An 11,560-nucleotide genomic window follows, 5' to 3' on the forward strand; every position below is an offset into this window, starting at 1 on the left:
CCCCAACACAAACAATGTATGTGAGAAAGCTGCATGATCATATCTCAATGTGTTGCCTCACAGTGACTGACACTCCGGAATCCCCCTATTTTTTTCTGTTCTGGATCCCGCTATCCGGAATACTTCCGTGATCTGGATCAGCAGCTGATATCTGTTAGAGTCATTGAAGAACTTACACTGCCCCCTTGTCATTTATTGTGAAGTTATGCCCAACTATGCTGGGACTGCCCTGTCTCTCAATGATAAAGAATCCTTTGAAAAATTCCTGGATCCAGACGGTGATCCAGATCATCACCAAAATTTAATGGATTCTAAGTTAGCCCAAGACCCACCTTTCCACAAAGTTTCATTGCAATCCGTCCATAACTTTATCTGTAATGTTGCTAACAAACCAACCAACCAACCAACCAACAAACCGACGTGATTACATATCCTCCTTGGCGGAGGTAACAATGCGGGTGCGTTCTGGGTCTCTGGTGTTTTTCTCTGTATCACACATTGTTTGCTCACGGGTGTTGACTCCTCTTCTCCCTGAAGATTACTTTCTCTCTCTCTGTGTTGGAACATCGACGAGTGTTCAGCCGTATAAGATGAAAACAGGGATACAGCCGGTTTGAAAAACAGAAGGAAGCTTTTGTTTTTAGGCCACTATGGCCATGTGGGGAAATGTTTTCAAAATCTAAAGTTCGACTGACGAGTTGCAGATTTTTTTTTTTTTTTTTTTTTTTACTCCACCGACTCAAGACTGTAGAAACTTCTGATTTAAAGAGATACAGTCATCGATATATTTTACAGCTTGGGCACAGATGAAATCAAGCTGAAAACTTTTATTTCTACTTCATAAAAACTCTCATCAAATTTAATATGTGGCAATTAAAGCAACACTCCTCATGTACTGTAGAGGGAACATGTCGTGGTGAAGAGACTCTGAAGTATTGTAAAAAAAAAAAAAAATAAGATACAAACTAAATTGAAATGCAAAATGAGTGCAAGCAAGACAAATGAAGCCGTAACCAAGAGAGGGAAGTAACTACAGAGCAATGAAATATAATCTCCTGCTAAGTGACAGGAGAATAAAGAAACCAGTTAATGTCGATTAAAAAGAAAGTTGAGCTGTTGGATGGAATTAAAGCAAAAACCAGTGGAAGTCACATTACGTTGAAAAACATCCTTTTAATAGGTCCGTGCCACACACTAGTGAAAAATAAAGCTCCTACAAAAGAATGATACTTTTATTCCACAATATCTTAAATAAAGTAACTTCAAGTACTTTCGACTTGGGTACAAAAAAATCTAGCTGCCTCCATCAGGCCACAACACACAGCAAGGTTCAACACAGTGGTTACAAATGGCCTTAGGTCCTCTGTATTGTGGCAGATTGCGAGGAAATGCAATATGGAAGCATAAGTGAATGCTTGGTTGTTCCTTTTTCTTCTGCTATGGTGAGGAATGATTTCTGTGTCACTGTCCAACTTTGGAGGCCTTGTTGGATTGAAATCATATAAAAAAATAATTGTCATAAGAATGAAAACTAAAAACAATAACATCCCCTACATGCCCCTGTTGGAAGGGTAGGCACTACCAAGATTAAGGATACCACAGTGTTTGCAGAGGATATGTATATACTGTACAAACAATATTTATGATAATGTTTTCATCACGTTCACTAAAATAGAATGCTACAATCATTCTAAGGCATAAACAATATCTTAATATTCTTAAACAATTTTTTACACATCGTTCCAAACAAGACATAATATTGACATTAATAAACAGTATATACACATGAATCACCATCGTCTAACTGTTCCTCTGCTGTTCCTGTAAATAAATGCAGTTTTACAGTTTGAACAAATGAATACAGTCCTCTGATGCCCCAAAGCACTGAACAGTGTAAACAGTTTCTTTTTTTTTTTTCTTGGCTTTGTTTGATATTTGGGAGAAGAAAAAAAAATTATAACACAAAGACACATTCCTTTTTTTTTTTGTTTTCTTTTTCTTTTTTAAATTCATAGCAGTTTCGGCTGATTCCTCCTTTTCATAGAAAATGAAGTGGACCTTGATTCATAAATAATTATTACAAAATTAAATACATTCACTATAATACGATTAAATAACAAAAGACTTATTTACAAGTAGTGGAAAGTATTCTAGCGCAGACATATCAGTGACATTAGAGGATTCATTCAGTGCAGTGTTTTGAGACAGGGAATGGTATTGCACTAGGACACCCCATTTCTCTGGGACTCTTTGGGGCTTTTATCCCTGTTGTAATAAATCCAGCGCACCTCATGTAACAAGTTTAGTTTTTTATTTTCGCAAGGTGACATCTCTCTAAAGCACACCAAGGGTTCCTTATTGAGGAGTCAGCTTCTTCTTCCAGCCCGCAGACAAAGAAAAACAAAAGTAAAACCTGGTGCTCCGGTATGAAAGGTTGAATGGGTTTTTATGTTGGGGGGGGGGGGGTCTGAACAGACTTTTAGTTCGTTTGTTTCAGAAGCTCAGTCCAGCGCTTCTCAAAGAACTTCCTCATGTTATGGCCGGCTCGGCCAATGTCTGAATTGTCTTCATTGAATTTTTCACAGTTATCAAAAACCAAGTTGACGTCAATGATGAAAGTCTCCAGGTTCTGATACCTGAAACAAAAAATAAAAGAAAGGGGTTTATGTTAGAAAGTGAAACTCATATAGAGCTGAAACATCAATCTTTTTGCTGTAAATAAAACTTATATCCTGAAAAATACTGCTCTCTCCGACTTTAAATTCTTTCCAAAAGCCCTGAGGGCCGACAGTGAAAAGAGGAACAAACAGAAAGGAAGGGAACTCACTGGCTGCTCACAAGCTTCTCACGTATGGTGGAGAAGTCCATCGGTTTCTTTATGACCTTCTTGTATCCGGGGACCGATTTGAGGTTGACAGGTGTGAGAAAAGGCCATGCATCCTGATGCCGCTCCAACTCTGCCAAAAGTACCCTGGTGGAAACACAAATAAGCACACAGAGATTCAGACCGAGAGTTTTATTTAGGGTTGAAAAAAAAAAAAACCCTGAAACCTAAAACACTGACAGGCTTTACTTTGAGTAGCGGGTTTAAAATCCCTTCAATTCGAAGCAGCTATGGATTGAATTAAATGTAAAGATTTATCAAGAGACTTCACAAACAAAGGTGCAGCGTTGCTTTTGTTTTTTGAACCAAAGCTTCATGCAGATGTTTTAGGCTGCGGCATGTATAAAACATTTCAAACAGCCCCTCTTATTTCATACATCTTCAGAAGCCAGATATACCCGAGACTAAGATAACGGACCAACGATTCCAGCCAGATGCCAAACACAGAGTGAGCTGAGCGTGAGATACTCTTCATTTATGTCTAATGGTTGCAGACAAAACAGTGATTGCGCACCAGCTCTGAAGGCCATTTTAATTTGATGTTTTTCTGTTCACATTTTGTTTCTGCTGCCATCGAGTGGTCAAAAAGTGTAAAGTGGGATACATTTTCATTTAGAGTAATTTGTGTTTTCCGAGCTTTGACCAACAGAAATTATGTTTATGGGTTCAACGCGACAGAAAGTGAAAAATCCTGAATAACACTTGCAGGTAGAGTCCTGCAGCACATGACAGACACAGTGCAAGAGAACCCCCCCCCCCCCCCCCCCCCCCCCCCCCCTCAGAGAAGCATGTATGAGCAAGCCAGGGCACATACCTGCACAGCCCCAGGTCCCTGTTGTTGTCTCGAGCTGTCTTGGCTCTCTTCACACACACAGGGCTCTCCTGACTGGCTGCGACCGGAGCGGGCGAGCCCTCCTCCGTCTTCCTCTTCCTGTTGGCGTCCTTTGCTCCCTTCTTGGGGGTGCTGCTGGCGCTGGCTGAGTCGTCCTCCGACACTTCTCCGTTTCCCGCCTGCTTCCCGTTCTTCTTCACCTCCCCTTTCTTGCCGCCGCCCCCGCTAGCTGCTACTGGTTTAGCTGGAGGCTTCTTGCTTTTGGGAGACGGACCACTCGCCTGTAGAAATAAACAAGGTACAATTGGTAGTGGGCATCCACTTAAACTGATTTATCACACCAATATTGACCTTTTTTTAAAAATATCAGATCAATTTGTCATATCCTCCACCTCCAATATTATTTAATCCTTCTGCTGACCACATCGACATAAAACTATTCTGTAAAGCTGGCAATAAAATCTGTTGTTATCCAGCGTCGCACAGTATGAATGTAAGTTATGAGTTTTATTGTCATTTAATGGGATAAATGCCAAATCTGTGCTGCAGACTGTAAAACTTAAGAGGAAGCCTAATAAAACTTTAGTGGAAATGTAAAATCCCTGCAGATGCTGGCGATTCTTTGAGTAAGAGGTGTCCGGGTGGTTAAGATGCATAACACACAGTATACAGTGCATCTCTCTCCTTTTATTTCCTCTCCTTCCTTGAGTTTAACCTTCCAAATCATACTGGAAAACTGTTTTCAAGCATATAATTTGTTAGATTGTATTGTATGTATTTATCCTTGTGTTATTCAGAGGAATCATTCATGAACCAAGCAGCAAAAACTTTGAAAAACAACACTTTAAGCTTCTTTGTAAATGACAATGCTGTTAATCAAATGAGAAGCATGCAGACAAATACACGGGTTTGATTTATTTCCTCTTTCAAACGACTGTGGGCAGATGACAGCGCATATTAAAGACTCGGATACCTTGGAGATGCAGGCTGGGCAGTACCAGTCTCCCTCGGGGATGCTGGTGATCTTGGGTTTGTGACAGTAAGTGTGGCAGCCTTTGTCACAGCCGTCACACAGCAGGAGAAGGTCCTCATTATCCCCCTTCTTGCACATCTGACAGTACTACAAAACAAGGGCATCCATTAAAAACAAGCACAAAACTTCCTGATGAGGGTTTGTTTGTAATTAGTCGAGTGGAAATACGTTGCGGTGGCATTTCTCACCACTTTCATGATGGACCTTTCCCAGGCAATCGACTTCTGCAGTTGCTGGATGCACATGGCCAGCTGGGCAGCGCTGCGCACTTCACTCAAGGCCTTCCTCCAAACCTTCATGCCGTGGGCCACCTCCTCCTCACCGCTGCGAGAGGATAAAAGCAAAGGTGATGAGAGTCGAAAACCGCACAATTAAGGCATAAATATGCGGGTTTTATTTTGGACACAGACACAGAAAGTGTTAATCTGTATCAGTTGATCCAGTTGCCAAGAGCAGACCATAAAGAAGTCCAGCTGTGCAGAGACAGGCATGAGGGTTTAGGGGTGGGGAGAGGGGGGAGGGGTGGGGGTGGGTGGTGTAGGGTGCTGGGGGAAAAGTACACATCGATTTTGTCATGTTAAGTGGACGCTCATGCAGAGAAGTTTATACTGTAGCGTGGTAGCCAAAAGTATGCCCATAACCAAGGTTACTGATGCACAACACCATGCAGATGACTGGAGAAAAATATCAAAACGAGTGCCAGTAAAACAATATATGCCTGTACAGGAGATGAAACTGAGTGGAGCCCCTCCCACTCAAAAAAAAAAAAAACCAACAAACAAACAAACAAACAAAAAAAAAACTGCACAAGACTGGAAAACAAACACAAATGCAACAAGCCACCACGAAAAAAATCCGCCGTGAAAGCAGCAGAGACCCCCCACTTTTTTCAGTATTATGGGAAACAAAAGCACACACAGAGAGAGGAAAGGGTCTTAGTGGGAGAGTGGGGAGCTTTGGTTGGAGAAATGACCTACCCTTCCCTGTCAGCACTAGTGGATGGGGCGGGGGCAGGGACAGTGACCGTACCCACATTATCCAGCCTGATCTGAATGGTGGTACCTAAGGGGCTCCTCAGGTACCTTCTCTCGATGTTGCGCTCCAGATCGGCCAGACGTGTCACTGCAATGTCCAGAGGGTTGTCCGGGTGACGCATCACCCCACCCTTGTCCCCCCGCTCCTCAGGGTGCTCCCTGGAGTCCTTGTCCCCCGATGATGCTGGCGTGGTCTTGGTGGGCGGCTTGTGCTCGTAATACACTAGGTCCTCCCGCTCGGACTGAGGGTCTGGGTACGTCCAGCCCTGAGTGAGGGAATCAGCTGCTTAGTTTACTGCCCTCTGATTTAACCTTTCTTCGTCGGTAAGTGTTTTAGGGTACTCACCTTGACCTGCAGGCTGGCTGCAGTGACCTTCCTCTCCAGTTCTTCAACCTGTTGCAGCACAGCTATGTCCATTTCCATGGCCTGCTCCTCCACACACCAGCCTCGCACCGACTCCACACTGACCTGGCTTTCTTCCAGCTCATGGAGCTCGATCATGGCCACTGCACGGACGACACAAACGATATCAGCCAACTAAACACCCCACAGTCATGATTACACATGGCTGAAACATAAATGACGTAGCAGCAGTCGACTAATGAATCATAAAGACCATGCGTCTCAGCTTTAGGGGCAGCGAGTACATCTTTTATCCATTTCATCACATGAAAAACAAAGTCAGAACAATAAGTTACTGTTTGTTCTGACGACTGTCATCTTTCACATAATGATGTCTTTTAATACAAATTTATTTACTTTTTACATCGTGGATCAGTGTCAATTTGAAGAACAAAACCTCTGGTAACAAAATCTGAACAGGGAATATTTGGATTTTGTGCCTTTTTGTTACATTAAGGAGGAAAAGTGTTTTTATCTTTCCAGGTATTGAGTTATTAAGGTGTGCCAAGCTTCACTCTGTTGTGAACTCAGAGGAACTCACCGTCTCTGTGTTTGGTGCAGACCTGGGGGATGATCTCCATGTATTTCTGCATCTGCCTCTGGAGACCCTTCTCCCTGATTCCTCGGCTGTGCAGAGCACTGACTAGAGCCCTCAGCTCTTCGATGTCAGACACTCGCCACCAGCCTGTCAGCATCTCTGAGACAACGAGCAAAGACAACATGCAGAGTTCACCAGTCTGATCGGAGTCTACAGATCATTCATTCAGTTAATGAGAGCACAGAGCAGAACAACAAATGATTCAATTATTGTCAGTTAATAATAATATAAAAAATCTCATGGCCCCTTTTTTTTAATATTCTTTCAGTTTTTTCAATCACCTACCCTCTGGAATGGGCCGCGGTATGGGGTGGTCGAGGGATTTGGGCATCTCCAAGGCAGGTGAGGGGATCGCGGACATTTTCTCAATGCGAGGTAAAGGTGATTCACTCTTACTGGAGACACTTGCTGCTGTGTTGCCCTCCAGAGAATGACCCGGCACGGGGCTGGGGCTGCTGCACAGCGGCAGGCTGGGACTGATCACGCCGCTGGGCCAGCTTCCGAAAGAAACCCCAAGCAACGAGCCGCCTGATTTCACCTGGGGAAGGACAGAGGAGGGAGAGCAGGGTGAGGGAGGATAAACGCTAAAACAGGGTGTTCATGTGTGTTCCGGATCCAACGGAGCAGCCACAGCTTGTCCGGCAGCCTCACCTGCAGAGCAGACAGTGGGTAGTTGAGGAGGCCGGCTGGGTGGTGCGGGCTGGCGGAGGCCGAGGCGGCAGAAGGGGTGAGGGGGAGGGCGGGGGAGGGGGGCGGGGACCGGGCTCTCCCCGGCGTGGAGGACGCCTGCGGGGACACGCGCTGCGCTCCTGGAGGCGTTGTGGTGAGCGACGCGAGGTCGCAGGGGTTGCGAGGGAGCAGACTGAACCAGTGTCCGCTCCTCTCCGTGAGGACTCTGAGCAGCTGGTCGTTGGTCTGAAAGGAGAAGTGGGGGGACGAGGTGGGGGGAGTGTTCCCTGGGCTTTCACGTGGAGCTGGCAGGTACGGGACAGATAACGAAGTCGAAGTTGGGGGAAGGATGTTTGCAGTGTCGTTCGTGGTCACCATGGAGGGAGTGGTTGCTGTTGCTGGCTCCGGGGTATTGCTCGTGGGGGAGGACGATGTCACTGTGGTTGTGGCGATGGGGGCGCCCAGGGGACTGCCTCTCTGTCTCATGTGAGGACTCTCCTTGTCCTCCGCCTTCACAGACTCCTTGCTGACTTCTCGAAGAGCGCACAGTTTGGACACGCAGCCCGCCTGCTGGTAGAAGTGAGTCGGGGAGCTTTTCTTCCCCTCGTGCTCCTTTTCCTCCACTTTCTGCTGCACTAAGCCTTGTGTTCGAATGATCTGGCCCTCCATGTTGGCGGGTTTCTCCTTCTGCAATTCGATCTCCTGAGGTTCCTCTTTAACCTTGACCTCCTCTGCCGCTCGCCTCCTCCTCTGTCGCTCCTCCTCCAGTTCCTCTGGAGCTGAAGGTAAATAAAACACTGTTAGTCTATTCAGAAATTAAAGAGCTGTGATATTCAAACCCAGCAATGGCTATTCTAGAACAGTACAGAACCATTATAGTTTATAAATATGAACTAAAGTCAGACTCAGAGAATCATGACATAATAAAACATCATCAAGATATTCCCATCCACTTTCTACACTGTAAACTGCTATTAAGGTTTTTATTTTCCACACAGTTTTTTAAGCATGTGCCCATTACAGTCAGTGAGCTGTTTAGCAAAGCAAGACATTTTTACCTAAGAGATCAGCTTCACATGTACGTTCACCAAAATGTAATTAATGTAGTTTTCCTGCATAAAAAGGCGTGTGTACCAAACAAAACAGGACCGAAGGACAGAAGCCTGGTTCATTCTTTAGAGACTTTGTGTGAGGTGAATCTAAGATGTGGACCACAGATATCAGAGAGGGCCAGCTGGAGAATGTTCCCCCTCGTCCACTTTCTGCTTGCAGCGTACATTATATTATGCTTGAAAAGAGGAATTTTAGTGATCATGTGTTTTCAGCTGAGGAAAACACCAGCACTAAATCAGATTTACGCCATGAAACAACATCAGATACACCGTCTGCTTTCAAAAATGATCAGACTTGATGTGTGACGTCTCATAGTTACCTTCTCCGCTCTCCATGGCTTCAATGAAGACCCCTCCACAGTGCGGCAGCACCCAGTATCGACGACGGTATCGGTCCTGTCCATACATCATGGAGCGCAGAGAATGGGATATCTCAAACAGCTTCTTCCTGGTCTGATGATGTTGCTGCAATGGTAGAAGACATTCTCTAAGATTTCTATAGGGCTTCAGAAAACAGAAGACATTCATGCTATCGCATGTCCTTTTGTAATTACTGTGATGTATTAGGCTTTGCATGGTATGCTAATGAGGTAATTTATTAAGCTAATTAATGCCTTCATTAGCAAATAGCCCTATGTCAGCATACAGGTTTGCATAATGTAGGAAGCATTAGGTTGCTTTACATGTATGCAGCACGTGACAAATTTGAGCAAATGCAATTTCCGGTGAAAAAAATTATTTTTTTTGAAAAACAAAATATATGAAATCGTTTTTTTCTTTTTTTTTTTCAATTTTCAAGACTACATTGTAAAGCATCACTGAAAGTATCAAAACTATGAATGAATGAAATTATGTAAAGAACAAAAAAGTGTGAAATAACTCAGAATATGTTTCAGATTTCTCAATGTAGCCACCCTTTGCTTTGTTGACAGGGCTGTAAACCCTTGGCTTTCTCTCAAATAGCATTTTTGGAGTTTCTTGGCTTCTTAAAGCAATTGGGACCATCAGTTGTGTTGTGTTGAAGTCAGGTTGGTACACAGCAGACAGCCCTATCTGAGAAATGAATTCAAATTATGGCAAGAAGCAATCAGCTAAGTAAAGAGAAACAACAGTCCATCATTACTTTAGGGACTGAAGGTCAGTAAATCTGGAAGAACTGCAAAAACTCTGAATGTTTCACCAGGTGCAGTCGCAAAAACCATCAAATGCTACGACAAAACTGGCTCACGTGAGAGACGCCTCAGGAAAGGAAAGCCAAGAGTCACCTCTGCTGCTGAGGAGAAGTTCAACTGAGTCACTTTGAAATCACAAGTCAGATTAGAGCCCAGTTGAATTCCATGCAGAGTTCTAGTGGCAGACACACAAGACTACATCAACTGTTCAGAGTTTGACTCAGATCGTCATTTTCAAATAGCTGCTCGGAAATGATTATTGAGGCAAAGCAACAAGTAGAAGAGATTTGTTATTGCCAAGAAACGCAAGGAATGGACATTAGACCAGTGGAAATCTGTACTTTGGTCTGATGGGTCTAAATTTAAGATCATTAGTTCCACCGACTATGTCTTTGCGAGATGCAGAACAGGTGAAGGGATTTTTTCGACATGCATGGTTCCATCGTGAAGCATGGGGGAGGAGGTGTGATGGTGTGTGTGTCGGGGTTGTGGGGTGCTGTGGGTATTTATTTAAAACTGAAGCAGCATGGTGACCACAGCATCCTGCTGACACACCATGTCATCCGGTTTGTGTTTAGTTGCACCATTATTTATTTGCAAAAGGACAACGACCCTAAACACACCTCCAGGCTGTGGGAGCGCTATTTGACCAGGAAGGAGTGCTGCGTTGGATGATCTGGCCTCCACAGTAAACTGATCTAAAGCCAGTCCAGATGTTTTGGGATGAGATGGATCACAGAGTGAAGACTAAAAGAGCCAACAAGTGCTCAGCATCTCTAGAAACTCCTTCAAGACGGTTGGAAAACCATTTCACTTCATGAAGCTCACACAGAGAACGCCAAGTGTTTGCAAAGCCTCAATCAAACCAAAGGGTGGCTATTTGGAAAAATCTTAAATATAAAACATGCTTTGAATCAGTTCACACTGTTTACTACATTATTCTGTATGTGTTCAGTCAGTTTGATAGCTTCAGTGAGAATCTACAATGTGATGATCATAAAAGAAAAAAACAAGGAAACAAACACGAAACCCCGACATAATCATGATTAAGAAAAAAAAAACTTAATGTTCCGTGTTTCTGAGGTTTATCTCTTTGTAGCTGCTCCCCTGAGAGTTTTTTTTTTAATCTCATTGTGTGTACAACATTTAATCGCACATTATCAGCGTCAGTCAAGCATGCATACATTTCCTGACGCCTTTCACATTTACGTTGATAGATTCATTCCACAGTTACGGGAATAACATACCTTGGCTAATTTCTCTATTTGCTTCTCCAGCTCCTCAATGCTGGTAGCATGGTCAACATCATCCTGACAAGGCAACAAACCCAGTAAGATATTGCACACTGCCAGTTATGAAAATGGCCATAAGAGTCTGTCTGTTTACCTCATCATATGTCTCGACTTTTTTAACCTTTTTAATTTCTTCCTCCTCCTCATCGTCGTCCTCGTCTGCCTGGTCATCGCTGTCGTCGTCGTCGTCGTCATCATCGTCGCTGTCCGCACCCATCTTCCTCTTGCGTTTGACTGCAGAGGACGGAGTGCCAATGGACTGGTTCTCCTCCACACCCACACTGGCCTCCCTCTTCCCAGTCCGCTTGGCATAAATGGTCCTCAGCCTGCACGTGCACACACAGGTTAGTGGGCCGATGACCAGAGAATAGGAGAAAAGAAAGCATTACAGTCTAACTTACTTCTTCAGTTTTCCCTCCGTGATGATCTTGTCCTTTCTCATATTTGCCATTTGATCCAGGCTTTTATCAATCTCGCTGCAAGGGAAAACATAAGCATTACTTACAACTGAAGCAGTGTTTTTATTTAATC

At 44.0% G+C, this 11,560-nt stretch overlaps 1 protein-coding gene across 12 annotated transcripts in view; it reads right to left on the reverse strand.

Annotated features, from left to right (window-relative positions):
* Nucleotides 1-1,153: 1,153 nt before the first annotated feature.
* The window catches only part of baz2ba (bromodomain adjacent to zinc finger domain, 2Ba), a 67,888-nt gene continuing 57,481 nt past the window's right edge, over nucleotides 1,154-11,560 (reverse strand). For 5 of the 12 annotated variants that reach the window (XM_030091200.1, XM_030091190.1, XM_030091181.1 and 2 more), the window contains 14 exons: nucleotides 11,431-11,505; nucleotides 11,124-11,355; nucleotides 10,985-11,047; nucleotides 8,886-9,030; nucleotides 7,436-8,232; nucleotides 7,070-7,322; nucleotides 6,728-6,883; nucleotides 6,130-6,290; nucleotides 5,832-6,049; nucleotides 4,938-5,073; nucleotides 4,690-4,836; nucleotides 3,699-3,997; nucleotides 2,828-2,971; nucleotides 1,154-2,636 (listed from right to left, as the gene is read on the reverse strand). In XM_030091200.1, the coding sequence (XP_029947060.1) occupies nucleotides 2,480-2,636; nucleotides 2,828-2,971; nucleotides 3,699-3,997; nucleotides 4,690-4,836; nucleotides 4,938-5,073; nucleotides 5,832-6,049; nucleotides 6,130-6,290; nucleotides 6,728-6,883; nucleotides 7,070-7,322; nucleotides 7,436-8,232; nucleotides 8,886-9,030; nucleotides 10,985-11,047; nucleotides 11,124-11,355; nucleotides 11,431-11,505 (2,983 nt within the window). In that variant the 3' untranslated portion in view covers nucleotides 1,154-2,479. Of the gene's footprint in view, nucleotides 2,637-2,827; nucleotides 2,972-3,698; nucleotides 3,998-4,689; nucleotides 4,837-4,937; nucleotides 5,074-5,726; nucleotides 6,050-6,129; nucleotides 6,291-6,727; nucleotides 6,884-7,069; nucleotides 7,323-7,435; nucleotides 8,233-8,885; nucleotides 9,031-10,984; nucleotides 11,048-11,123; nucleotides 11,356-11,430; nucleotides 11,506-11,560 lie in introns of all 12 variants that reach the window. The other 7 variants (XM_030091172.1, XM_030091163.1, XM_030091138.1 and 4 more) reach the window with 2 other exon arrangements.

Source organism: Salarias fasciatus, chromosome 1 (assembly GCF_902148845.1).
Source record: "Salarias fasciatus chromosome 1, fSalaFa1.1, whole genome shotgun sequence".
NCBI classification, from domain to species: domain Eukaryota; kingdom Metazoa; phylum Chordata; class Actinopteri; order Blenniiformes; family Blenniidae; genus Salarias; species Salarias fasciatus.